The sequence below is a fragment of the Saccopteryx bilineata genome, chromosome 1 (assembly GCF_036850765.1).
Source record: "Saccopteryx bilineata isolate mSacBil1 chromosome 1, mSacBil1_pri_phased_curated, whole genome shotgun sequence".
In the NCBI taxonomy this organism is placed as follows: Eukaryota; Metazoa; Chordata; class Mammalia; order Chiroptera; family Emballonuridae; genus Saccopteryx; species Saccopteryx bilineata.
The window spans coordinates 401,915,435-401,941,221 of record NC_089490.1 but is presented as its reverse complement, the minus strand read 5'-3'; the positions used below and the strand labels follow the sequence as shown (position 1 = coordinate 401,941,221).

The 25,787-nt window shown below is 54.4% G+C and overlaps 3 protein-coding genes across 5 annotated transcripts; 2 read left to right on the top strand and 1 right to left on the bottom strand.

Moving 5' to 3' along the window:
• Positions 1–1,014: 1,014 nt before the first annotated feature.
• TMEM134 (transmembrane protein 134) lies at positions 1,015–5,715 on the top strand. Of its 2 annotated transcripts, XM_066252207.1 has the most exons (7): positions 1,015–1,263; positions 2,224–2,288; positions 2,769–2,858; positions 2,993–3,069; positions 5,138–5,182; positions 5,366–5,419; positions 5,500–5,715. In XM_066252207.1, the coding sequence occupies exons 1-7, from the start codon at positions 1,090–1,092 to the stop codon at positions 5,580–5,582; spliced, it is 588 nt and encodes a 195-aa protein (XP_066108304.1). In that variant the 5' UTR covers positions 1,015–1,089; the 3' UTR covers positions 5,583–5,715. The 2 variants fall into 2 exon arrangements, with proteins under 2 accessions (XP_066108304.1, XP_066108305.1); XM_066252208.1 differs by lacking the exon at positions 5,366–5,419.
• A 7,851-nt stretch (positions 5,716–13,566) lies between these two features.
• Positions 13,567–16,748, bottom strand: CABP4 (calcium binding protein 4). 2 transcript variants are annotated; one of them, XM_066252205.1, is made up of 6 exons: positions 16,277–16,748; positions 15,852–15,882; positions 15,629–15,772; positions 14,624–14,733; positions 14,130–14,277; positions 13,567–14,035 (listed from the first exon to the last, which is right to left on the bottom strand). In XM_066252205.1, the coding sequence occupies exons 1-6, from the start codon at positions 16,649–16,651 to the stop codon at positions 14,007–14,009; spliced, it is 837 nt and encodes a 278-aa protein (XP_066108302.1). In that variant the 5' UTR covers positions 16,652–16,748; the 3' UTR covers positions 13,567–14,006. The 2 variants fall into 2 exon arrangements, with proteins under 2 accessions (XP_066108302.1, XP_066108303.1); XM_066252206.1 differs by having other exon boundaries at positions 15,852–15,961; positions 16,277–16,383.
• A 3,084-nt stretch (positions 16,749–19,832) lies between these two features.
• GPR152 (G protein-coupled receptor 152) lies at positions 19,833–21,689 on the top strand. Its single transcript, XM_066254072.1, has 2 exons — positions 19,833–21,041; positions 21,462–21,689. The coding sequence occupies exons 1-2, from the start codon at positions 19,833–19,835 to the stop codon at positions 21,687–21,689; spliced, it is 1,437 nt and encodes a 478-aa protein (XP_066110169.1).
• Positions 21,690–25,787: the final 4,098 nt, after the last annotated feature.

The window sequence follows — 25,787 nt, the reverse complement described above, 5'->3', positions numbered from 1 at the left end:
TCTAACCACAATAGAAAACCAACGGAAATGTTTACAGAGTGACTTAGCAGCATACTTGTTTATTTACATACACATACAAATTTTATTTAAGAATAACACTGTGCCTGACCTGTGGTGGCGCAGTGGATAAAGAGTCGACCTGGAAATGCTGAGGTCTCTGGTTCGAAACCCTGGGCTTGCCTGGTCAAGGCACATATGGGAGTTGATGCTTCCAGCTCCTCCCCCCTTCTCTCTCTCTGTCTCTCCCTCTCCTCTCTAAAATGAATAAATAAAATTTTAAAAAATTAAAAAAAAAAGAATAACACTGAGCCCTAGCCAGGTAGTTCAGTTGGTTAGAGCATTGTCCTATATGCCTAGGTTGTGGGTTCCTGCCCTGCCCCATCAGGGCACATATAAGGATCAATTAATAAACACATAAGTAGGACAGCAAATCCACGTTTCTTTCTCTCTCCCTTCCTCTATCTCTCAAATCAATAAATAAAAAAATTTCAGAAATAACAGAGAAAGGATCAGATATGTTTTTAAAGAATACTAGCTGCTGAGTGCAGGGTGGAGAGTACAGTAGAAGCCATATAAACTCTGCGCCCCAGTTTGCACAGCTGCTAGGTGGTGAGAAAGAATACTCCTCCCCTGTAGGGCCGCGGTGAGTACGGTATGGAAACAGTTCCTTCGCGTCTCCTCGGCACCGAAGGAGCCGGCTGGGATACAGAAGGCCTTGTCTCGGGACGGGAGGATGGCGCGCAGAAAGAAGTCCCTTCAAGCCCAAGGTACAAACCTGGGAACGGCATCAGAACGCCGCACCGGCTGTGGTTCGCAGAGGCGGCCGCTGGGCGGCGCCGAGGACCCCCGCGCAGTCCGAATGAGATAATGCCCCTCCCACTAGTCAGCTCGGCACTCCGCAACTCTGGCCTGCTGAGGGCCGCCGCGGGCGGGGCCTTCGCGCGAGGGCGGGGCCTTGGCCTCCGGACAGTCGAGTTCCCTAACGACAGCACGAGGCGGGGCCTACGTGCGGGGGCGGGGCCGTGGCGAAGCTGGGCCAGCGGGCGCGGATGGCGGCGGGGGCGCTGGTCGCCTGACCTGGCGGGGGCCATGAGCGCCGCCAGGCCTCAGTTCAGCATCGATGACGCCTTCGAGCTGTCCCTGGAGGACACGGGCCCTGGTCCCGAGTCCAGCGGGGTCTCCCGCTTCGGGCCGCTGCACTTCGAACGCCGGGCGCGGTTCGAGGTGGCCGACGAGGACAAGCAGTCCCGGCTGCGCTACCAGGTGACCGGCCCGGCCCTCTTCACCCACAGCCCCGCTCCGGGCGGGACCCCAGGCCGGACCCTGGAGAACCCCACCTCAGGGGAGAATCTGTCTAGAGGTGCTAGCCGGAGTGGGAGACCGCCCCCCGACGTGGCCATAATCGAGAGCCCTGCCCAGACCCCTTCAGCTCTGATTGTGGCCCCCAGCCACCACTTGAGAGCACAGAGACTGGACCTAGGAGCTCATCTCCCAGCCCGGCTGGAGTCTTCACCCGTCCTGGTTACTGATCTCCCTCCTTCCTCAGATATTAGGAGGGGGAGTTAGGGAGCCCTTCTGTACCTGAACCAGACCTTGGCCATACTCCGGAGCAGTCCCCTGAATTCCAGGCCAGATGATCTAACAATAACCTGCACCCTCTCTTCTGTTTTAGAAGTCTCCACTCCATCTTTCACACACCCCAGAGCTGGGATCCCCCACTCACATGATGAATCCTTGTCACACTTTGACTCCCACGCACTAAACTAGAAATCCCCATTTTCCCAGATGACCTCTACCAACTCTAGGATCCTTTTCTTGGAGACCTGGACCAGATTCTTGTGCCCCAGACCTGGAAACCATGGGCTTGCCCTGCCCTGGCACCCCAAATCCAAAGCCTCCAACTGGACCCCTGAAATACCATACTGACAGCTCCACCCTGACTCCCAAACTTGGGATATCCCCTCGCCCTGGGACCCATGCTGGGAGCCCTCTATCAATCCCTGCAGCTCCTGCACCCCAGAGCCTCCAGCTCCCACCTACTACCTGGTTTCAGTTTGTGAATCATCAAACCCATCTACTCTGCCCGGGGGGGGGGGGGGCACACACGACAGCTGTTAAGCGGCAGGGAAAACAGCTGTGTGGACTTGCTTTCCTCCTCTCCCTGCAAAGGGAGTGAGGAAGGACCTGAGCCCAGTAACCCCTGAGCCCTGTGTTCTGGAATAGAACCTGGAGAATGATGAGGATGGAGCCCAGCCACCTCCGGAGCCAGACATGGGAGTCAGCACCAGGTCAGGGCCAGGTGGGGACCTGCCCCAAGCCCGTTCCAGTGCTTCTGGCTCCCATTCATTCCACCTCACCTCACTCAGCTCTCTCACATCCTGTCCTACAAGCCTGATCCCCACTCCTCTCCTGGGTCCCCCTGTCCTGCGAGGACACCATACCTAATGCCAACCTCACCCACCCACCCCCACCAGGCTCTTTATCCTGCAGAAACCCCAGCGTAGTCTGGCCCCTACCATCCCATGGTCACTTGTCTTGCAGTCCCTAGCACGAATCCCCAACCTTCCACCCCAGTCCTGGAGAAACCCCCAACCCTTGAATTCCTCTTCATCCCATCCCATGTCCTACAGGATAGGTGCTCCCTTTCCTACAGGAACACCCATCCCTAGTCCCTGCACCCTCCCCTGTCACGTCATCATGGCTCCTGTCCCAAAGGGACCCCTTCCTTGCTGCCCCCTTCCCCCTCACTGGGCACATCTGTCCTGCAGGGATTCTGGCCGAACATCTGTCCGCAGCTCCCAGTGGTCCTTTAGCACCATCAGCAACAGTACACAGCGTTCCTACAATGCCTGCTGCAGGTGAGAGCCCACCCTTCCTGATGGCACAGCCAGTAGAGGCAGCCCTGGCTATTCCCCTCAGCCCTCTGGGCCCACCCCTGGGGGTGGGTGACAGGAGAGGGTGGGCCTCCCGTCACTTCTCTCCTTCTACCCAGCTGGACTCAACACCCTTTGATCCAGAAGAACCGAAGGGTAGTGCTGGCCTCCTTCCTGCTGCTGCTACTCGGCCTGGGTGAGTCCTTGAGAGCCCCTGTGAGGGGTCAGCTCTCCTCCTCTGTAGGGTCTGCACCCTAAGCAGACACACTGAGCCTCCCAGCCTCCTGAGGAAGCAGCTGGCTCCCATCACCCCACCCCTACATTACAGGGGAGGAAAGGGAGGCCTTGTGAGGGGCAGGCCCAGCCTCCTACACACACAGCCAAGAGATCACACATAGTTGAAAATGGAACCTGGTTCAGTGCTCCAAGTTTGTTTGTTTTTTAACTTAGCCTGTTTAATCCATTTGTTTTGTGTCTACATCGAATCAGGTGCAGGGCAGGCTTATTTCTCTGCCTTACAGAGGTTGCACAGCAAGGAAAAGATAGGGCCATGACCCAGAACCTGTTTGTAGGGCTGGGTGCGCAGGGAGATGCCCATTCCCATGGTCAAGGATGCTGAGTGCCCTGCCAGCCTGATCCACAGGGCACCTGTCACTCACCCTTCTCTGGAGTCTGAGAACTGATGAGGATCTCTCTTCTACCCCCATTGCTCAGATGGGGAAACTGAGGCCCAAAGCAGGCAGCTCTCACAGCCAGATGTTTTCTAACTCACACATTTTCCATCCTATGGGGTAAGGAATCAGGGTCCCCAGAAAGGATCTAGGGTTGAAATCAAGAGGGGCCCATAAGGAGGCTCCCCCTGTGGCAGTAGCCCTCCCTCTTCCAGGCAGGTCAAGACCCCTAGCCAGAAAGCTGAGCAGTGTCTGCAGGGCAGGGAGCAACCCCTTCCTTGACACCTGCACACAGGGCACTGGTTACACTGGCCATCTGCCTTCTCATTTTATCCTCTCTCTCAACACCCAACAGAACAGGCTTAATTACCATCGCAGTCCAGAAATAAAGACACAGACTCAGACAGGTGAAGGGACTTCCTCAGGTCACAGCTAACAAGTGGATGAGCTAGGATTTAAACCCACATTAATGGCATTGACAGGCCTGGGGCCACTATTGGCCCATAAATGGCGTTTGTAGGAATTAGAAAAAGATGCCTGCTCTGAGTGAGCAGAGTGCACAGCCCTAAGCCCGAGGAGTGAGTTTCAGCCTCATTATTTCCATTGTTGAGTTGCTCAAACCACCTGACAGCCCACAGTGGCCCCAGAAGCCTCTGTCTGTAGAGCCCAGAGCCCCACCTCCCCCATCCCATCCTCTAACCTCAGGACCCAGACTCTCTCTGGGTTTGAAAAGTTGATCCTGCCATGACCACTCCACTTTCCCCAGGGCCCACTGTTCACAGCCAGTCCACATCCCTCCCCAGGGCCTCCAGGCCCTGCCGAGCTCCTAAGAGCCCCGAGTTCCCCCCAGACTGTCCCCTCTGTCTGGAGGATTCCTTTCCCTCTCCGCCTGCACCTTGCCCATAGCAAAGCCTCTAAGGAGACTGCCTCCACCTTCCAAGCGCAGCCCTGAGCAAGTTACTTTCTCTTTCTGCGCCTCAGTTCTATCTTTTGTGAAGTGGGGATAGTACCTGTCCCATTCTGTCAGGGTGACAAGTAAGGCCCGCATGTAATCCGCTTAGCCCAGTGTCTGGCAGCACCTGGTAAGTGGGCGCTAAATGTTAAGTGCTGTCACTACTGCGAACCCTGCTCAGCTCAGGTGCCACTGCCTCCAAGAAGCTCCTCGCTGGTCCCCAGCTCGGTCCTGTCTGATCTTACCCCATGTATCCTGACCACTGCCGCAGGAACTGGCAGGTGCTTGTTGGCTGCTCCGCTAGGGAAAGGCCACGAGGGCAGTGACCTCACAGCCTCCCCCAGCCCCCAGGGATTCCCAGTACCAGGTGCTCCCCATACGTATGCTGACTGACAGAAAAGCCACACCAGGGAGCAGATAAAAGTCTCTCCTTACAGACATTTCCTGGGGCCTGCCAGGTGCCTTCCCCTGGAAACACAGTGCGTGGCAGCTTCCCGGTGAGGGTCTCTGCCCAGGGAACCTTCAGTTCAGCTGGGGTAACACTATTCCTCAGGCCTAAGCCATGTTGGGGGTTGCGGCTGGAGGTCCCAGCTCCTACCCCCCGTTCCCGTCCTCACCCTTGCGGCTCCATCTGTGTGCAGTGCTGATCCTGATCGGCGTGGGATTGGAGGCGGCCCCCTCACCAGGTGAGCGCCCCTCCTACCTCCGCAGGCTTACTCGCCTCTGCTGCCCAGGGATCCTTGGCAAGCCCGCCCCCTTCCCATTACTCACCACCCTCCCAGCCAGAAACAGCCCCTTTTACTGCGGAAAGGGGCACATTAATGGCATTGCCTCCCTGCCCTGACCTGGCCCCTCCTCTCCTCCCGAAGGTGTTTCCAGTGCCATCTTCTTCGTACCTGGCTTTCTGTTGTTGGTCCCGGGAGGTACGAACAGAAGCCAGCAGGGCGGGGCGGGGCCTGGGGGTGTGGGCAGGGCTTATCCGCTGACTGGCTCCGCCCCACAGTCTACCACGTGATCTTCATCTACTGCGCCGTCAAGGGCTACCGGGGTTTCCAGTTCTTCTACCTGCCCTACTTCGAGAAGTGAACCGCCGGTGGATGGCAGGGATCCAAGTCGGCCCCTGGCGGCCTCCTCTCATTCCCAGGGGCCGCTCCTCAGCCCACGCTGCTCCAGTTCCCTCATCTCAACGGAAAAGCCCCTCCAGGACCCTCAAACTGCCAGCCCCATCGGAGTTTGCTCAGGAAGTTTGGGGCGCAAGGACCCTGGGCCCACTACCTGGGCCTGGGAAAGTTGCCCCTTGCCTGATCTGTGCCTTAAGTTATTCTCGGACCCTGGGGCTACTGGGTTGGCCGTGTTTTGTGCTAATAAAAGAGGTACTTATATCCAGCAGAGAATTGCTCTTTCTTTCCAACCTGCCTATCAGCCTATAACCGCAAAGGCTGAGAAGAGGACTGACCCAGGCCCTGAAGGATACAGGGACCACTTGCCTTCCCATTGCACACAGGACAACCCTGATTCTCCTAAGATTTAGGCGAGGCTGTGAGCCCGGTGTTGAGGGCAGAGCTGGCCCTAGCACTCTTCGGCCTCTTCCAGCGTCCCAGCTGCCCCAACCCTGGGCATTTACATCCTGCCCCTGTTTCCACCTGCAGGGGCAGCATTAGTACCTGAACCTGCCAAGGGCACTGGGATGACACAGGCCCAGGACCTGGAGGCTGCTCTCCTGGTTCCAGACTGGCTCTGAGGCCCCGGCTGCCACAGCCAGCTGGGAATGTGGGCCATGGCCCAGTCCTCTCCACCCACTGCCCTACTTCCTAGGCCCAGGCGTTGGGAGGAATAAGAGACAAAGGACATCGGATGCAGGGCTGGTATGACAGTGAACCTCACTGATCAAAGACTCTTAGATCCACAGACCATTGGAAACAAACCATCTCAGGATTTTGAAAAATCCAAATATCTCAGAATGTTAAGAACCAGGAAGCAAAATCTTTTGAAAACCCTGAGATCTGAGATCATAATAGCTACTATATCTCAAACCCTTCGAAGGCACCAAGGCCTGTGCTAAGTCAGCACTTACCACAGCTTATCTCTTGTCTTCACCTCCTCAGCCCCATTTTACAGAAGAGGAGACTGAGACCCAGGGAGAGGGACTCACCCAAGGGCAAAGTCAGGAACATAACCCAGGAGTTCATGACACTGGTGGGGAGGAGAAGGGCACTGAGCTGGTGGCCACCAACTGGGCTGAGGAGGCCCTGTTCAGTGTAATTACACGTTTACAGCCTGGCTCCCGCAGTAACATGTAAGTGCCATTAGGAAGGGCCTTGGCCTGGCCTGGCCCTCGCTGTGCATGCAGCAGCCAAGCCAGTGCCTTTGGGTTTCTGTGACTTTGTTATATAAAAAATGAACATCCAGCCCTCTGCGCTCACTCTTGCTCTCCTGGCCCACCCAGACTCCCTACCCTCAGCCCCCTCGTCAAGGAACCTTGGGGGGCACCTCTTAGGTGCAGGAACTCCTAAATCCGTGGTTCTCACACTGGCTGAAGTGAAAACCAGTTTTCATTTCTAATTTCGTCATGGACCAATACCTTAAAATGAAAAGTGAAATAAAAACCAGGGACAGCCTGACCTGTGGTGGCACAGTGGACATGGAGTCGTCCTGGAACATTGAGGTTGCCGGTTTGAAATCCTGGGCTTACCTTGTCAAGGCACATATGGGAGTTGATGTTTCCCGCTCCTTCCCCCCTTCTCTCTCTCTCTCTCTCCTCATTAAAATAAATAAATTAAAAAAATAAAAACACAGATTCCCATGATAGGTACCTTGTTAAAAAAACAAGGACATTAGCCCTGGCCGGTTTGCTCAGTGGTAGAGCGTCAGCCTGGCGTGCAGAAGTCCCGGGTTCAATTCCCAGCCAGGGCACACAGGAGAAGCGCCCATCTGCTTCTCCACCCTCTCCTTCCTCTCTGTCTCTCTCTTCCCCTCCTGCAGCCAAGGCTCCATTGGAGCAAAGATGGCCCGGGCGCTAGGGATGGCTCCTTGGCCTCTGCCCCAGGCGCTAGAGTGGTTCTGGTCGCAACAGAGCGATGCCCCGGAGGGGCAGAGCATCGCCCCCTGGTGGGCAGAGCATCACCCCCTGGTGGGCGTGCCAGGTGGATCCCGGTTGGGCGCATGCGGGAGTCTATCTGACTGTCTATCCCCGTTTCCAGCTTCAGAAAAATACAAAAAAAAAAAAAAAGTAAGTAAATCGGCAAATTAATCAGCAGTGTTTGCTACTACACTCATAACTTTTTGTTGTTCTTAACAAAGGTACCCCAGAAGTGGTGATCCTCCACAATACAAGACTGTCTCAGAGGCCAGCAAGCTGTAGTCCATGGGCCCAATAGACCCCACACACGCACACACAAGTTTTCACACTTTTTTGTAATGAATAGAAAAAAGTCAAAGAATAATAAAATAAAATTTTGTGACACATAAAAGTTTACAAAATTCACCTGACCAGGCGGTGGCGCAGTGGATAGAGCGTTGGACTAGGATGCAGAGGACCCAGGTTTGAGACCCTGAGATTGCCAGCTTGAGCGCGGGCTCATCTGGTTTGAGCAAAGTTCACCAGCTTGAGCCCAAGGTCACTGGCTTGAGCAAGGGGTCACTGGCTCTGCTGTAAACCCCCCTCCCCCGGTCAAGGCACATATGAGAAATCAATCAAAGAACAACTAAAGAATCACAACGAAAAATTGATGTTTCTCATCTCTCTCCCTTCCTGTCTGTCTGTTCCTCCCTATCTGTCCCTCTCTCTGACTCTCTCTGTCTCTGCCACAATAAAATAAAATGACCAAAAAAAGTTTACAAAACTCAAATTTCATTGTCAATAAATCAAGTTTAATTAATTTTTCCTTATTAAAGCTCCAAAACAGCCACGCCAGTTGTTTACACGTTGACTCTAGCAGCTTGGCCACACAAACTGCAACAGCAGGGTGAGCAGCTGCGAAGGAAACTATGTGGTCCTCAGAGCCTCAGATCCGTACTCCCCAGCCCCTAACAGAAACACTGGCCAACCCTTAAGCTATAGGAACCCTTTGACAAAACACCAAATCAAAATGTTTAATTTTTTTTCTTTTTTTTGTGTGTGTGTGACAGAGACAGAGAGAGTCAGATAGGGACAGACAGGAAAGGAGAAAAATGAGAGGTGTCAATTCTTCATTGCGGCACCTTAGTTGTTTATTGATTATTGCTTTCTCATATGTGCCTTGACTGCGGGGCTCCAGCAGACCAAGTGACCCCTTGCTCAAGCCAGCGACCTTGGGGTCTTGAACCTGGGTCCTCCGCATCCCAGTCCAACACTCTATCCACTGTGCCACTGCCTGGTCAGGCAAAACGTTTAATTTTCTTAAATGATTTTTTTATTTATATAGAAGGAGAGAACGAGAGAGAGAGAGAGAGAGGCATCAACTCATCATTCCACATAGTTGTCCATTCATTACTTCTCATAAGGGCCTTGACCAGGGATCAAACCGGCAACCCTGAGCTCAAGGTGGCAACCCCAGGCCCAAGCTGGCGACCAGAAGATGGAGCCAGCCACTGTGGCCTCAAGGCCAGTGTCCTCAGGTCCCGTGAACTGGCGACCTCAGCTCTCTGGGTTGATGTTCCATCCACCGTGCCACCACCAGTCAGGCAAAATGTTTAAAGTTTTAATGTAGCCAATGAGCTTGGATTTTTTTTTTTTTTTTTTTTTTTTTTTTTTTTTTACAGAGACAGAGAGAGAGTCAGAGAGAGGGATAGATAGGGATAGACAGGAACAGAGAGAGATGAGAAGCATCAACCATCAGTTTTTCGTTGCAACACCTTAGTTGTTCATTGATTGCTTTCTCATATGTGCCTTGACCGTGGGCCTTCAGCAGACCGAGTAACCATTGCTCAAGCCAGCGACCTTGGGTCCAAGCTGGTGAGCTTTTTGCTCAAACCAGATGAGCCCGCACTCAAGCTGGCGACCCCGGGGTCTCGAACCTGGGTCCTCTGCATCCTAGTCTGTCGCTCTATCCACTGCACCACTGCCTGGTCAGGCTGAGCTTGGATTTTTGCTGGTTGTTAAATGGAGTCATCCAGGTTGGCTTGACAGCAACACTATCCTCAGGGAATAATGAATGTCTTCACTCTAAATATAATTCATTTTTAGTTGGAAAACACGTTAATAGCTGCGTACATTAAGAACGTTAGATTTCTTTTTATTTATTTATTTTTTATTGTATTTTTTAATCAATCATCAGTTTTTCGTTGCGATACCTTAGTTGTTCATTGATTGCTTTCTCATATGTGCCTTGACTGTGGGGCTACAGCAGACCGAGTAACCCCTTGCTTGAGTCAGCGACTTTGGGTCTAAGCTGGTGAGCATTTTTTATTTTGCTCAAACCAGATGAGCCCGTGCTCAAGCTGGCAACCTCGGGGTCTTGAACCTGGGTCCTCGGCATCCCAGTCCAACACTCTATCCACTGCACCACCTCCTGGTCAGGCTTTTTTTATTGTATTTTTCTGAAGCTGGAAACGGGGAGAGACAGTCAGACAGACTCCCGCATGCGCCCGACCGGGATCTACCCGGCACGCCCACCAGGGGCGAGGCTCTGCCCACCAGGGGGCGTCGCTCTGCCCCGACCAGAGCCACTCTAGCGCCTGGGGCAGAGGCCAAGGAGCCATTCCCAGCGCCCGGGCCATCTTTGCTCCAATGGAGCCTTGGCTGCGGGAGGGGAAGAGAGAGACAGAGAGGAAGGGGGCGGGGGGTAGAGAAGCAAATGGGCGCTTCTCCTATGTGCCCTGGCCGAGAATCGAACCCAGGTCCCCCGCACACCAGGCCGATGCTCTACCACTGAGCCAACCGGTCAGGGCCAGATTTCTTTAATGAACTGTGATTCTGTCTTTAATGCTTTTTTTTTTTTTTTACCTCATATCCCATGCTTTGTTTTGGTTCGTTTTCTCCTAGTAAATCTTTCTTGCAAGACATCATTTTCAGCCTTTCAGTTGTCATTACGCTCTGAACGAGTCTCTTACACCCTGCACTCAGCTGCAGGGGAGAGTCTGATATCTGCCCTTTGGTATCTGCCCTCTGCCCTTGTAGCTGTAAAACCTCTGGTTTTCAGCGGGGCGCAGGGCCACCCCAAACATGGCCTGCATTTCCCTTTGCACCTCGTTGTACCAAGAGAGGAGCCCTGCCAAACGGGGTGTAACGATGTGGTTCGTACACTTCGCCTCCTTTCCCCTTCGTTCCTGCCTCCATCCTGCCTGCCCCCCTGACAAACAAACGTGGGCACACCCTAGGAATGGCCCAGCAGCCATTGGAAGGAGCCTGGGTCCCTGAAGACCAAACAGCTGGATTTCACCTTCGACTTCCTGTGGGGGAAATAAACTTCTATACAGTTTAAGGCATTGTTATTTTGGATCACTGTCACTCACAGGGAAATCAATCTAATTACATTGATACTTTCTTCTGGGACTGAGACTTATATTTTTAACTGCAGAACTTAATCTTTTATATTTACAATAATTTTTTACTTTTTAAAAATTTTTTTTTTTTTACTTTTATTAATTTCTAGAGAGGAGAGGGAATGAGGGGGGGAGGGAGGAGCAGGAAGCATCAACTCCCATATGTGCCTTGACCTGGCAAGCCCAGGGTTTTGAACCGGCAACCTCAGCATTCCAGGTTGACGCTTTATCCACTGTGCCACCACAGGTCAGGCCATCATTTTTTACTTTTTAAGGATTACTTCTACCGTCTTTTTTTTTTTTTTTTTTTTTCATTTTTCTGAAGCTGGAAACAGGGAGAGACAGTCAGACAGACTCCCGCATGCACCCGACCGGGATCCACCCGGCACGCCCACCAGGGGCGGTGCTCTGCCCCCCAGGGGGCGATGCTCTGCCCATCCTGGGCGTCGCCATATTGCGACCAGAGCCACCCCAGCGCCTGAGGCAGAGGCCACAGAGCCATGCCCAGCGCCCGGGCCATCTTTGCTCCAATGGAGCCTCGGCTGCGGGAGGGGAAGAGAAGCAAATGGGCGCTTCTCCTATGTGCCCTGGCCGGGAATCGATCCCGGGTCCTCCGCACGCTAGGCCGACGCTCTACCGCTGAGCCAACCGGCCAGGGCCTACCTTTTGTTTTAATGTTTTCTATGGATTTTGTTTTTATTTGCTTTTTTTTTCTCCCTCTTCCCCAGCCTTCTACTGGCTCAATCAAGATCTATTCACTTCCCCCTTTTCCTCCTCTAGTGAATGGAACATTCTATCTCTATATTATACTGATGGTTACCCATAAATATAGTTAAAAGTATCTAAAGTTAATCAATCAATCTATTCTCTAGGAAAAAAATAACAAGAAAAAATATTTCAGCATGACTCAAGCATTTCCTCCCACCACCCATTTTGTTTTTGTCTATTATGTTATCCCCTGTTTTTTAAGATCCCCCAAATTAACATTTTTTTACAGTCAACACGAGTTTGTTTGTTTTTCAGAGACAGAGAGAGAGTCAGAGAGAGGGATAGCCAGGGACAGACAGGAACGAAGAGAGATGAGAAGCATCAATCATCAGTTTATTTTGTTGTTGTTGCGACACCTTAGTAGTTCATTGACTGCCCTCTCATATGTCCCTTGACCGCAGTCCTTCAGCAGACCGAGTAACCCCTTGCTCAAGCCAGCGACCTTGGGTCCAAGCTGGTGAGCTTTTGGCTCAAACCAGATGAGCCCGTGCTCAAGCTGGTGACCTCGGGGTCTCAAACCTGGGTCCTCCACATCCCAGTCCGATGCTCTATCCACTGCGCCACTGCCTGGTCAGGCTCAACACGTTTTGAGATCTACTAGTGTGTTTTCTAGTTTCTTTCTTCATCCTTAGTACACACTCTGCCTTCATTGGGGATTAAATGTCCTTCTTGCTAAAGCCATCCCTTCAGTGACAGCCCATGGGTGGAAACCCCCTTCACACCCTTTTCTGGTTCTGCAGTTTCACGGTGAGGCGTCCAGATTTACATGTCATTTTACTTATCCTTCTCTGGCTCCAGTGTGTTCCTTCGGTCTGGGTACCTATCTTTGTAGAAATCTTTATGAAAAATTTCAGCCATCATCTTCCTGAAGATTGCCTCGTGTCCATTCTCTGTATTTTCTCCTTTTGAGACTCCTAATGACTTTAATTACCTTTACATTTTTTTATCCTTTTATGCTACCTGAGAAGTGCTTTCTCAGGTAATATCTTCCAGTTCGTTAATCCTCTCTTAAATTGTTTCTAATCTGCTGTTTCACTGACGCATTGATTTTTTAATTTTTTTTTTTTGCTTTCCAACAGCTATATCCTTTATTTTTAGAAGTTCCATTGTGTTATATATATATGTTTAATCTCCCTGCTCAATGTTAATGCTTTTCTCCTACTGCATACTGCTCTCTCTTCTTTCATCTCCATTTTTTTGTTTGTTTGTTTACTTTATGGTCCTTTTTAGGTAGTTCTATATACTGTGAGGTGCAAAATCTCCTGTTGCATTTGCCTCGTCTTCCTCTGGGTGACTTGTTTTCTTATGCGATTTGTAATTTTTTGTCATGAGTTTGTCTTCAGAAGTGATAGGGTGTGTGTGTGTGTGTGTGTGAGAGAGAGAGAGAGAGAGAGAGAGAGAAAGAAAAAGAGAGAGAGATAAGTCCCATGTGCCCTGGATTTAAAGAGTACCCTGTGCAACATTTTTTTCCCTATGTTTCCAGCTCTTCGTGCCTTGGAGATAGACCATGCTCCTGCTTCATGTGCAGGCCTGAGTTTAGGGTTCCCTATGGTTACTTTTTCCACCCAAGGCCCTGGACATCTGTCCCCTGGCCCATTCCTTAGGCTGGGAGGTGGACATGTATTTGGGTCCCCTTGTCTAGAACAGGACCCCCTTCTGAAACCCTTGAATGCACTCAGGCTCATTCTTGCTCCCCAGCCTCTTACAGGTCTTGCATCACTCCCGGGGGTCAGAGCCCAGGCTCTCAAGCCTGGATCCAGGTCTAAAGCCCCTCACAGTGTCTGCTCCCTCCCACCACTCTGCTTGGAGTTCTCTTTGTCTTAGGTACCTAAGGATATCCTTTTTTTTTTTTTTTTCAAGTTCAGCTTATTTTATTTTTTTCTTAACATTTCTACACTACACATAAGTACGTAGTGGGAGTTGTCCCATCCAGCCACCTTCTCAGTCCTTCCCCAAAGCTGCCCCATTTTTGAATGTTGCCAGTGCCAGCTAGCTCCCAACCTCCCGAGGGGCTGCAGGGCTCCAGATGTTGCCCACACTGGGGAACAATGGGCAGATGGACGTAGGTTTTCTCGTGGCACCTCAGCTGGGAAGGAGGTGAAGATGGGGGGGGGGCAGGTGACATCACAAGTCAACTCTCCAGCCAGGTGTCGTCAGGGGCAGAAGAAGCCGGAGGCTGGCTGCTGGCCTCTTCCATCCTGTGGCCTCGTGGGGAAGGTTTGCAGCATGAACCCTGCTGGTCTGGGGCCAGAGGGCCAACACAGGCTCCCGCCCGGAGCCTCAGTGAGCGAAAAGCATCATCACAAACTCTGCAGGAGAGAGAAGGGGCCATCCAGGTCGGGGGGTCCCAGCAGGGGCTGGGCTCAGCCTGGGAGCCGGAGGAGTGTCTGGGAAGGGACTTACCATCAAAGTCGACGGTGCCATCGCCATTGAGGTCCACGTCGCGGAGCATCTCGTCCAGCTCGAGATCCACCAGCGGCTCCCCCAGCAGAGCTGGTGCTGCCTGTCGCAGCTCCGCTACTGTGATTCGTCCATCCCTGTCCCTGTCAAACTAGGATCCCGGCAGGGCTCAGCCTCTCCCACCCAAAGCCATCTCCACCTTACCACGTGCTGTGCTTGGATGTCCCCACGTTCCATGGTCCAAACCCTCTTCCTTCTGCTCTAGGACGTCTCCCTGGGTGGGTCCCCAAGCTGGGGTGACCCAAGTCCTCTCCAACCCCTCCCTAGCCTGAGAGCTACCATCCGCAGGGCTCTGGATCTGCAGAGGCTGAGGCCCCCAGCCCCCATTTTCCCTAGCCCATTCCTTCCCTCTTCCTGTTGGGAGACCAATAAGGAAGTGGTCCGCACGTCCGCCCGCCCGCTGCCCACTAACCACCTCCCCACGCCACACCCCATACCTCTCGGAAGGCAATGCGGAGCTCCCGCACCCCCAGCATGTGCGCTGTCTCCTCCCTCAGCTTCGGGCCCATCAGTTCCACAAACTCCTCGAAGTCCACACGGCCACCCACTATGAAACCAAGCAGAGTATCACAATGGAAGGTGGGACCCAGGGAGGGGGGCAAGAGGCAGGAGTCCCACTTTCTGTTGGGGGTGCACTCAGTGAGGCACCCAGGTGTGAGGGAAAGAGACCAAACTTTGGAAACAGACCATCCCAGGTCCAAACCCTGGCTTTGCTGCTGATGGGGTGTGAGCTCGGATGACTGACTAAACCGCCTTCCTTGTCCTGGGCTGCGATAGGAGAGCCTACTGCGGGGTGCTCTCAGGGCTGGAGGCCGTGGCTGTCACGCATGTGGGCTTCTGTAGGCAGCAGCAAATGCCCCTGAAGAAGCGTACCCATGATGGCCCTCAGTTCTAAGATGCCATCAATTATTTAAAAAAAAAAATAATAATAATAATAAAAATCAATGACCAAGTAACAGAAGCACGACTCAGAATGTTTACATCCATTGTAAATCACATCCCAGCCTGGGGCCGCCAAGGAGAAACAAGTGCAGGTGCCCTGGGATGGAAGGAATCAGAATTCGACACATCAGCTAGTGATAACCACACAGTGCCCGCCTCTTTAATCATAAGGAATGGCCGGGGTTCTGCCAGGCTAGGCTTCACTGGACCTCAGGAGATTCTTTTCAGGAGCCTCAGAGAGAGAGAGAGAGAGAGAGAGAGCTAGTACTGGCAGGAAGCACTTCACAAGGTAAAGGTGGGGCTCTTCAACCCAAGTTCCCCATAGAGCCCCAAGCATTTTACTTGGATCCCAGTGTCTTCCTTGTCCCCTGGTGTCCCTGCATCTGACAGGGCCAATGTCAAACTGTGAAACTGCCCTGGAAACTGCCATCTTCCCACCCCACCCCCTCAGCCCTGCTGGACGCCTGGAGCCGCCCGGGCAGGGGAGCTCAGACACTGACTTCGCATCTTGACGTGCTGGGAGACCTCGATGAGCTCCATCTCCGTGGGCATGTAGCCCAGCGTCCGCATGCAGGCGCCCAGCTCCCGGTAGCCGATGTAGCCGTCACGGTCCGTGTCAAACTCCTCAAAGGCGGCCTGAAGCTCTGAAAGGGAGGGAGGTCAGGCCCAAGAACCAGGCTCAGAAACACCTCCCACCCGCTGTCACCAGCAAGGGTCACTCACCATCCAGCTCCTCGGGGCCCAGCTCGCGGTCCTGCGGGGCCAGAGTCCAGCATGTCCCCAGGGCCAGCCAGGACCCTGGTCGTCCTCCTCCAGCCCCTGCCCACACTGGCCTGGGCAGGGCCAGTCCCACAAGGGCAGGAGAAGACAGCTGAAGTTGTGTGGGACCCAGGAAAAGAGACAACTCCCCTTCCTGCTCCTGGGGCCCTGAACCCTCACAGAACCCTGGCTTTCAGGTCCAGCTCTGCTCACTGCCCAGCCTGGCCCAAGTCCTTCCCTTCTTCAAACCCCAGAAACCTTGCCCTCAGCCAAGCTCCAGAGCAGAAGCAGCAGGAGGCTGAGTTCTAGGGCCAGGGTAGGCTGACCCTGAGGGTACAAGTCCCCACCCGCACTCTCAGGCTCCCCAGCCCCGCCCAGCGCCCCCTGACCTTCCCGAAGATGCGGTTGAGCAGGGGCCCGTACGTCTTCTGAGCAGCATCGTGCTGGGGGGCAGGCCGGTGCCGGTGCGACTGGCGGCAAGAGGCCGGCCCAGCGGCTGCAGCGGCGGGCTCCTCCTGTCTTCCTCCAGTCCTGGAAGGGTTCTTGCTGCTCCCCGGGGCCTCGGGGCACTGGATCGGGGTCTGCTTCCCAGAGCTCTCAGCACCTTTCTGGGACCCTCGGAGTCCCCTCTCCCTCTTGCTTCTCCTCCTGGTCAAGGGTTGCCCCTCAGCGCCACTCCTGGGAGCCGTCACACCCACAGGGGGCCTCTGGGGGCTGGGGGCTGAGGCTGGGCCATACTGCTCCTTCACCTGCTCTGTGGCCATTGGAGACAGGAGGCAGGCCTCCAAGATGCGGCACAAGGAAGCCCCTTGGCTCTCAGGACCCTCAAATTAAAGCTGCTTATGTGTCCTGACGGCCTGGGATCAGGTCCTGAGTGGACTTAGGCTAAGTGAGGTAGGCAGCCAGGCCCTAATCCGGGCCCTCGCGCTGTGTGGCCAGGGCAGGGCCAGATGGGTCTCAGCTATAACGGGGGCCAGGACACCATGGCTGCCTCAAGCTTGAGACGGCAGCTCTGCCAAGCAGCTGGGAAGCCCAGCAAATTCACTTCTCTAAGCCGCAGCTGCCTAGTCTATAAAATGGCAGCAATACTGCTGCAGAGTCAAGGACTTAGCCCAGTTGTGTGACGTGGGCAGAACTTAGCTCCGAGTGGACAAGAGAAGGCAGGAGGAAGAGTGTGAGCAGAGGCCGGGAGGCAGGCAAGAACAAGACGAGCTCCCCTGGGGGTTTCTTATGGGTGACCCCTGGCTCCCCCAGACCAGCGCAGCTTCAAATAAAGGTGCGGAATTAAGGAAACACACTTATCAAAACAAAAACCAAGGGACCAGGAGGACTCTTCAAAATGCCTGGCAGTATCTATCCCAGTGTCCTATAGCCCCCCCCCTCTTGCTTTATTATATAGCCATATGCAAATCAAGGACTTTTTTGTTTTGTTTTTGTTTTTTTGTATTTTTCTGAAGCTGGAAACGGGGAGAGAGAGTCAGACAGACTCCCGCATGCGCCCGACCAGGATCCACCCGGCATGCCCACCAGGGGGCGATGCTCTGCCCCTCAGGGGGGTCGCTCTGCCACAACCAGAGCCACTAGCGCCTGGGGCATCGGTCAAGGAGCCATCCCCAGCGCCCGGGCCATCTTTGCTCCAATGGAGCCTTGGCTGCGGGAGGGGAAGAGAGAGACAGAGAGGAAGGAGGCGGGGGGAGAATGGAGAAGCAAATGGGCGCTTCTCCTATGTGCCCTGGCCAGGAATCGAACCCGGGCCCCCCGCACACCAGGCCAACGCTCTACTGCTGAGCCAACCGGCCAGGGCCCAAATCAAGGACTTTTATACAAAGTTGCACATCCAAGGCTAAGACAGGAACTCTCCCAAGGCAAAATCAGGATACATTAGTGAAATCTACCAACATCTGAAACAAAGACTCAGAGGAAGGGCATGTATATTGCTTCCAGCAACCCAAGGAAACAAGTCAGTGGGTGCAAATACTCAGCATCACAGCCAATATGGAGGTGGAGGGGGGAGAACTTAGCCTTTTGCTAAGCCTCAAATCTAAAATGGCTTTTTGCCATTTATGGTCCACAACACCTGGCTGGAGGAGAGAGTGTGTGAAATTGAAGAAGAGAGCCCTTGAATGCTCGATTTCAGGTCATGGGGGTGAGGTCAGAGGAGGTGGGCCCTGGGGGACCCAGAGCCTGCACTGCGCTCCAGAGGCCCAGGGTGAGGCATTTGGCGTTTTCAAGAACGTGAGGCCTAGGCCCTTCTGGGCTGGGGTTAGGGTTTCCTGGTGAGCAGCCTCATGAATGATTGAGAGCCTCTTGGGTTGGGTTTCCAGCAGGCCGCCTTAGCGCCGCCGGGCGCCATGCAGCAGGTCCCAGTGGGGCCCTGCAGACGTCTGGACCGCTGGGCGGGCAGGCAGGCACGCCCCGCTCCTTCCGGCCAGTGGCCTGCACCTCACAGGTAAGCCAAGCCAGGGCTCTGATGCAGAAGGGGCTGAAACTTGCAGGGTGGGGTCGGTTGGGGAAGAGCCCGGAATGGGGAGATGGGGGCGGCCCCTGAGATAAAGGCCAAAGGGCTGGAGCCATGCGTCACAGGCGTGACTTAGCCTTTCAGGGGCGTCTGCTTCCTCCCCTGACTCCATGCTGTCACCAGGGTTTCCTGTCCTTGGAAGGAAACTCCACACCATCAAGGGAAGGGGGGGTAGCACCCTCATCCTCATCACGCCGCTGAGCCCCCCTCTCTGTTCAGTAGCCCCAGAGGACAAAGGGAGCCGCCTCTGCCTGAGTTGTGACCATGGTGAGAGGGCCGTGGCAGGGATGGAGATTAGTGAAGAGGCTCAAGTTGCTCCCAGGACAGCCCTCCTGGCCCCAGGCCACTGGGTCCCTAAGCTGCAGACCTCACCCTGAGGTCATGAGTTACATTGGCCAGGGGAAGGGACCTCCTTGGCTCCAGACTCCCTGTCACCCTAGAATTCCTGTGGACTCCTGGGATCTGAACCCTCCCTTTTTGGAATCTTAAACACTTGAACCCTAGAATACTAGACAAAAAGGGACCTGTAGTAATCTGACTAAGTGGTTTTCAAACAGTGTTCCCTGGAGCCCTAAGGGTAGGCTCCCTTCATTTCAGCTGAGCGCTCCCTTTTCATTTACAGGAGTTCCACTGTCATACTTTATTTAAGGAAAAGATTCACCAGCTTTAAAAATATGTTAGAAAACCTCTGGTTTAGTCTACTTGGACACACTGAGATTCCAAGTGGTAGCATGGTAAGGTCTGAGTTTGAGTACTGGTGTCTCCCTTCCTACCTCTGACCTTGGGTGAGTCACTGGTCCTCTGAATCCTCTTCTCGTCACCAGCAAAATGAATTACATGAGGACTAAGTAAAATAATTTATTAAAGTCCCTGGCATAAGGTAACTACTCAAAGGGTGACAATGCTTAGCCGGTGGTGACACAGTGGATAGAGTGTCAACCTGTGATGCTGAGGTCCCAGGTTTGAAACTCTGAGGTCGCCGGCTTGAGTGCGGGCTCATCAGCTTGAGAGCAGGGTCTCCATCTTGAGCATGGGATCATCAATATGACCCCATGGTCACTGGCTTAAGCCTGAAGGTTGCTAGCTGGAAGCCCAAGGTCACTGGCTTGAGCCCAAGGTCGTGGATGGAGTCCAAGGTCACTGGCTTGAGCAAGGGGTCACTGGCTCTGCTGTAGCCCCCCCAGTCAAGGCACATATGAGAAAGCAATCAATGAACAATTAGGGTGCCGCAATGAAGAACTGATGCTTCTCATCTCTCTCCCTTCCTGTTTCTCTCTCTCTCTCAAAAGAAAAAGGTGATAATGATACCCAGAGAGGGACAGTGACTTGGATGGAGATGCACAGCATTTTTTTATACCCAGTCATTCATGCCTTCATTGACTTGCCAGGCAACCACTCTGTATCCAGCTGTACACTGGGGACCTCAGATGGACACTGCTATGGAATCCAACCTGGGTGTTTTTGGCCGCAGGCCTCGCACGGAGCTTGATGATGAGGACTACTACCCCCAGGGTGTCTGGGACACAGTCTTCCTGGTGGCCCTGCTGCTCCTGGGGCTGCCCGCTAATGCACTCATGGCATGGCTGGCTGGTTCGCAGGCCCGACAGGGAGCAGGCAAGAGGCTGGCCCTGCTCCTGCTCAGCCTGGCTCTCTCTGACTTCTTGTTCCTGGCAGCAGCGGCCTTCCAGATCCTAGAAATCCAGCACGGAGGGCACTGGCCGCTGGGGACGGCAGCCTGCCGTTTCTACTATTTCCTGTGGGGTGTGTCCTATTCCTCCGGCCTCTTCCTTCTGGCAGCCCTCAGCCTGGACCGTTGCCTGCTGGCGCTCTGCCCACGCTGGTACCCTGGGCACCGCCCAGTCCGCCTGCCCCTCTGGGTCTGCGCCGGGGTCTGGGTGCTGGCCACACTCTTCAGTGTGCCTTGGCTGGTCTTCCCGGAGGCCGTTGTCTGGTGGTACGACCTGGTCATCTGTCTGGACTTCTGGGACAGTGAGGAGCTGCCGTTGCGCATGCTGGAGATCCTGGGCGGCTTCCTGCCTTTCCTCCTGCTGCTCATCTGCCACATCCTCACGCAGGCTGCTGCCTGCAGGACCTGCTGCCGCCGCCAGCCGAGACCCGTGGCCCGCCGTGGCTTTGCCCGTGTGGCCAAGACCATTTTGTCAGCCTACGTGGTCCTGCGGCTGCCCTACCAGCTGGCACAGCTGCTGTATCTGGCCTTCCTGTGGGACCTCTACCCGGGCTACCTCCTGTGGGAGATGCTGGTCTACTCTGACTACCTGATCCTGCTCAACAGCTGCCTCAGCCCCTTTCTCTGCCTGCTGGCCAGCGCCGACCTCCGGGCCCTGCTGCGCACTGTGCTCTCCTCCTTTGCTGCCGCACTCTGCGAAGAACAGCCAGGCAGCTTCACGCCGGCAGAGCTGCAGACCCAAGAGGAGTCTGGGCAGACTCTGCCAGAGCCAACGGCTGAGGCCCAGCCACAGGCGAACCCCACGGCCCAGCCACAGGTGAACCCCATGGCCCAGCCACAGGTGAACCCCACAGCCCAGCCACGGCTGGATTCTGTGGCCCAGCCACAGTCAGATGCCATGGTCCATTCTCAGCTGAACCCCACGGCCCAACCACAGTCAGATGCCATGGTCCATTCTCAGCTGAACCCCACGGCCCAACCACAGTCAGATGCTGTGGTCCATTCTCAGCTGAACCCCACGGCCCAGGCAAACCCCACGGCCCAACCACAGTCAGATGCCGTGGTCCATTCTCAGCTGAACTCCACGGTCCAGCCACAGTCAGATGCCATGGTCCATTCTCAGCTGAACCCCACGGCCCAACCACAGTCAGATGCCGTGGTCCATTCTCAGCTGAACTCCACGGTCCAGCCACAGTCAGATGCCATGGTCCATTCTCAGCTGAACCCCACGGCCCAACCACAGTCAGATGCTGTGGTCCATTCTCAGCTGAACCCCACGGCCCAGGCAAACCCCACGGCCCAACCACAGTCAGATGTCGTGGTCCATTCTCAGCTGAACTCCACGGCCCAACCACAGGTGGACCATGAGGCCCAGGCCCAGTTGGACTCTATGGAGCAGTCACAGGCGACCCCTGAGGCCCAGACCCCTGGACCTGCTGCCAGCTCAGCCCCCAGCCCTTGTGATGAAGCCTCCTTGGCCCCATCCGAGGATCCCACCCCAGAGGCCCCTGAGAATCCAGCCACGCCCACTGCCTCTGAGGGAGAAAGCTCCAGCAGGGTCCCTCCAGAGGAAGGTCCTGCTGCAGGACCCACGTGAGGGTCCAGGAGAGCCCAGGCCAGCCAGGGCCGCCAGCGGGAGACAGAAGAGTCAGCCCCTCAGAGAGGAGGGGCATCGTGGAGGAAGTCACCATGAGAAACCCCACCAAGTCCGCTGGGCCAACCAGAGGCTTTGGGGGAAGTGAGAATGAAGTGGCCAGAAGTCCCAGACAGTTTATTGTGAGCTTCGTGTTCCTTGCCTGGGTCCCGTCAAGCTCTTTCATGCTTGCCCCCCACACACACACACACGGTGACCCAACACCTCCTGAACTGTCATAACTCATGGTGTCTTGCTGGGCTCTGCCCTCCAACATACCCAGCCCCCACTGACAGTTTAGCCTTGGCGGCACAGGAGAAAGGCAGCAGGGGCGACTTCCAGGGCTTGACCTGACTCCCTTCAATCCTTCCCTCCCTCTTCTCCCTGTCCCGTCCTCTGACCTGGGCACGAGGACAGCAAAGGAGGAAGTCCTACAGAGGTGGGAGGCACTCGGGGGCCAGCAGGAGACCGCAGGCTAGGAGGCTGGGGGCAGGAGCTCCTTCAGCAAGATGACTGGAGCTGAGGAGCGATTGGCCAAGCCTGGATTTGAATCCGGCTCTGGGTGACTTCACCCTCTGAACTCCTGTCTCTTCTGCCATTGTGAGCATCCAATGAGAAAGTGTACGAGGCGCCTCGTGAGAGCCGGTGGCACGCAGTAGCGGCACAGTGAGCAGATGTCCTTCTCTTGCTGGCGTCCAGGGATGCCCCTGTATGGACTGGAGGTATATGGGAGGAGGCGCCACCTGGCCTGAACATCTGGGATTCTGTGAGCTCAGGGGTCAAACAGCCCTGCCTATGACGAGTTCTGGACTGCTGGCACCCCGGTGGCCTCAGACAGCGTGAGGTCACCTCTGTGCCTTGGGCAGCTCCAGGGGACTTCGAGATATGCTCCATTTAAGGGTTCAACTAGTTTCCACCTGCCCATTGTGGTGGGAGCTGTAGGCCCAGAGTGTCCTGTACACTCAGCCCAGGGGCAGAGATGAGAGGGTATCCAAACAGAGAGCTCAGTGGCTCCAGAAAGGCCGGAGGTCCCTAGAGGTCACACAGTGTCTCTGGGACAGAGCCAGCCAACCCCTTCCCTTTCAAACTGCAGACACTGCAAAAAAGAAAAAAAAAAAAACCTAGGAAGTGCTGAAGTTCTAGTTTCTGACCCCCCCCCCTTCCCTTTCACATCCATCCCTCTCTCCTGGCTCCAGCCCACCCCACTTTCTCTCAATCCCTAGTGTTCCAAAACCTTGTCCCCTTATCCTCTTCACTACCACCCCAATCCTTTCCCATTAGCTCAGCATCTGTGACCTTTAGCAGCCGAGCAATACCCTTACCAATAGATGTAAATGACAATGACATTTAATGTGTTATGCTCCCCAGGGGTGCTTGCATTCTAAAAAGGCAGCAGCCTGTGCAGACAGTCTGGACTGGTGCAGTCAGATCCAGGTTCTGGTTCCTACCCCTCTCTTTGCCTCAGTTTTCTCATCTGTAAAATGGGGTGATAACGTTCTTCTTGCAAGGTTGGCTGTAGTGATCATTTACTAGGCCCAGGACAGAAGCACGCTGAGTGGTGATGACACTATCAGTATAACAGCATTTCCTAGCGATTGAATTGTGAAAACTGAGGCCTATGGGATAAAGATTTCTGGACAGGCACAAGCTTGTTGAATTCATTCATTCCGAAGCATTGAGAGTGCTTGCTAGGTGCCTTTCCAGCCAGCCTTCCAGTTTGGAGACACATGGGTGGGTTTAGGGGCATGAGCTCTGGTGCCCCTCTGGGATGGTCTGAGTCCTGGCTTTACCACTCAGCAGCTGTGTGGTCTTCAGCCTGCCTCTTGGCTTCTATGGGACTCTGTTTCCTCACCTGAATGAGCACCATAATAATGGTCCCCAATTCCTGGGAGTGTTAATCCCTACAAAGGCACAGAATAAGGGCTTAATAATTGTTATCCATTAACTTGATTACACCAGTGGGCACCCGCAGGCCTCACCCAGGCCTGGGACCAGCACTGACCCACGGACCAGCGCCCATGTGGCAGCATCTTGCCCACCAGGCACTGTCCCCTCTGCCACACTGCCCCCTCCTCCACATAGTGACCTCTTTAAAGTGCACATTCACTGAGAACAAGGTCTGGACTTGAACGTCCCTTTGGAGCACTCAGCAGAGCCCCTCTGCTCCCAGCTATGGGTCCCAAAGTCTTCAATGTGGCAGGCAGATCAGGGACTAAAACCTCAGTGCCAGCCACCTGCCTTCAACTTTGGTCCACACTCCAAACCCCACCTCTTGGACACTAGGCCAGCCCTACCTCCAAAGTCCCCAAGGGGAATCCCATCCACAATGGATGACTGTTATCTGGGAGAAAGAACAGTGCCATGAAGGGTTTTGAAGAATGAAGAGGAGTTCTCTTGGTGGCCCACAGGAGGGTTTTGTGTTGGAGGAAACATGCACACCCAAGACCACGGGAGATGAAGGAAGGGCTCACCCCACTGCTCCATAGCCTCCCAGCTCCCCGCTAGCACACTTGTGGGGATGGGTTCCCATTGCCCTCTGGAGAACTCAGCCCTTCTCCAGATAAGAGACAATGCCCTCTCCCTCATGGGGGCCAGACATTGATTCTGAGAGTTGTGAACATGAGCATTTTCAATTCGACACGCAGGGCTGCTTGTTCATTCATTAATTCAACGTAAATTAATTGAACACACACTGTGTGCTAGGTCTTCCTGTTCTAGGTACTGAAACACAGTGGGACACGAGACAAAGTGCTGTCCTCAGTTTGTTGACATCCTAGTGGGCAAGACAGACAAAAAGCAAATATACAAATAATTATATAATATCAGGTCATGATTGAGAACTATGCAGGGGAAACAAGAGGGCAGAGAGTGATGGGTGAGGAGGGTGGTCAAGGAAGGCTCTGGGAGGAGGTGACATCTGAGCAGAGACTTGGAGGAAATGAGGGATGGAGACTTTTCAAGATCTGGGGAAAGAGGCTTCATATGGAAGAAGTAGGATGTGCCAAGGCCCTGAGGTAGGAAGAAAGGTGTTGTATTTCAGGGACAGGAGGGTTAGAGTCACTAGGCCACATGCAGGGAAAGGACTAAGTAGTAGGTAATAAGGGGTGGTGGGCAGGGGTCAGACAGGCAGGGGTAGGGTAGGCAACCACCATGGATGTTATCTGGTTTGAGCTTTAGACACAATGGAGAGGGAGGCTTTATGGCTGCCTCCCTTCTTCCAAACCACCCTCACCCCTGTCCTAGGCTGGAGGGATTGGTCTGCCCGGGAGTATGGGGCAGCGGGAAAAGGAAGATGTTGGAGTCAAACAATTGGGACTGAGTCCTGGAAGGTGACCGGGGGCAGGCACCTCTCCTCTCTGAGCTGTTTCCTCAACAGGGTGAGGTGCAGGAAATGAGGTGGGTATAAGCCCCAGCCCACATGGTGCCACACATGGAGCTAGGGCCAGGCTCCTGCTGACTTGAGCTCTTTCCCCTCTTCCCCCTGCTCCCACTTGTTCTGTGAAAGGGAACTTGCCCATCACCCCTTGGTCACCTAGGGCAGTAGATGCTCTGAGAAGGAATGAAGGGAGGTGGCCAGGGCTCCAGGCACACCAGCCCCACGTGGAGGGGGCAGACTCAGACTCTGCCTGTGAGACCTACGGAACAACTGGGAGCCCCTTGTCACAGGAGCAGGGTAGAAGGAGGGAGAAGTCTGTGAACTGACCTCCCGGCCTCCGCGGGAGACGGCAGAGGAAAAACAGGAAGGTGTGAAGGATCTGGGGAGTATGACCCCATTTCTATTTTTAATAAGGAGGCCCAGCAAGACACAGGGGTATTCGTCTGGAAGAATCAGTTGGTTGGCGCCTTCCATTCCCCCCTTAAAACAGCTGTTTTATTTACATTGTTAATCAAGAGCACATACTTCTGTAACTTAAAAAAAGGCACATTCATACGTCGACTGCTCCAGTATATAATATATTTCGGAGCGGGTGGCGGGGGTAGGGGAGTGGGGGGTGGACTGGGGGACCTTGAAGTATGCACTGGGGTGGGTGGCTGGGAGAGCGGGTCTCCACTCACTCCTGG

Coding starts and splice junctions, on each gene's coding strand:
- TMEM134 (XM_066252207.1), top strand. CDS start 1,090: ATGAGCGCCGCCAGGCCTCAGTTCAGCATCGATGACGCCTTCGAGCTG. Junction 2,289..2,768: donor GACATGGGAGTCAGCACCAG/GTCAGGGCCAGG, acceptor TCTGTCCTGCAG/GGATTCTGGCCGAACATCTG. Junction 3,070..5,137: donor GCTGCTGCTACTCGGCCTGG/GTGAGTCCTTGA, acceptor ATCTGTGTGCAG/TGCTGATCCTGATCGGCGTG.
- CABP4 (XM_066252205.1), bottom strand. CDS start 16,651: ATGGCCACAGAGCAGGTGAAGGAGCAGTATGGCCCAGCCTCAGCCCCC. Junction 15,883..16,276: donor TCAACCGCATCTTCGGGAAG/GTCAGGGGGCGC, acceptor CTGGCCCCGCAG/GACCGCGAGCTGGGCCCCGA. Junction 14,734..15,628: donor CCAGCACGTCAAGATGCGAA/GTCAGTGTCTGA, acceptor TTGGTTTCATAG/TGGGTGGCCGTGTGGACTTC.
- GPR152 (XM_066254072.1), top strand. CDS start 19,833: ATGGACACTGCTATGGAATCCAACCTGGGTGTTTTTGGCCGCAGGCCT. Junction 21,042..21,461: donor AACCACAGTCAGATGCCATG/GTCCATTCTCAG, acceptor GTGGACCATGAG/GCCCAGGCCCAGTTGGACTC.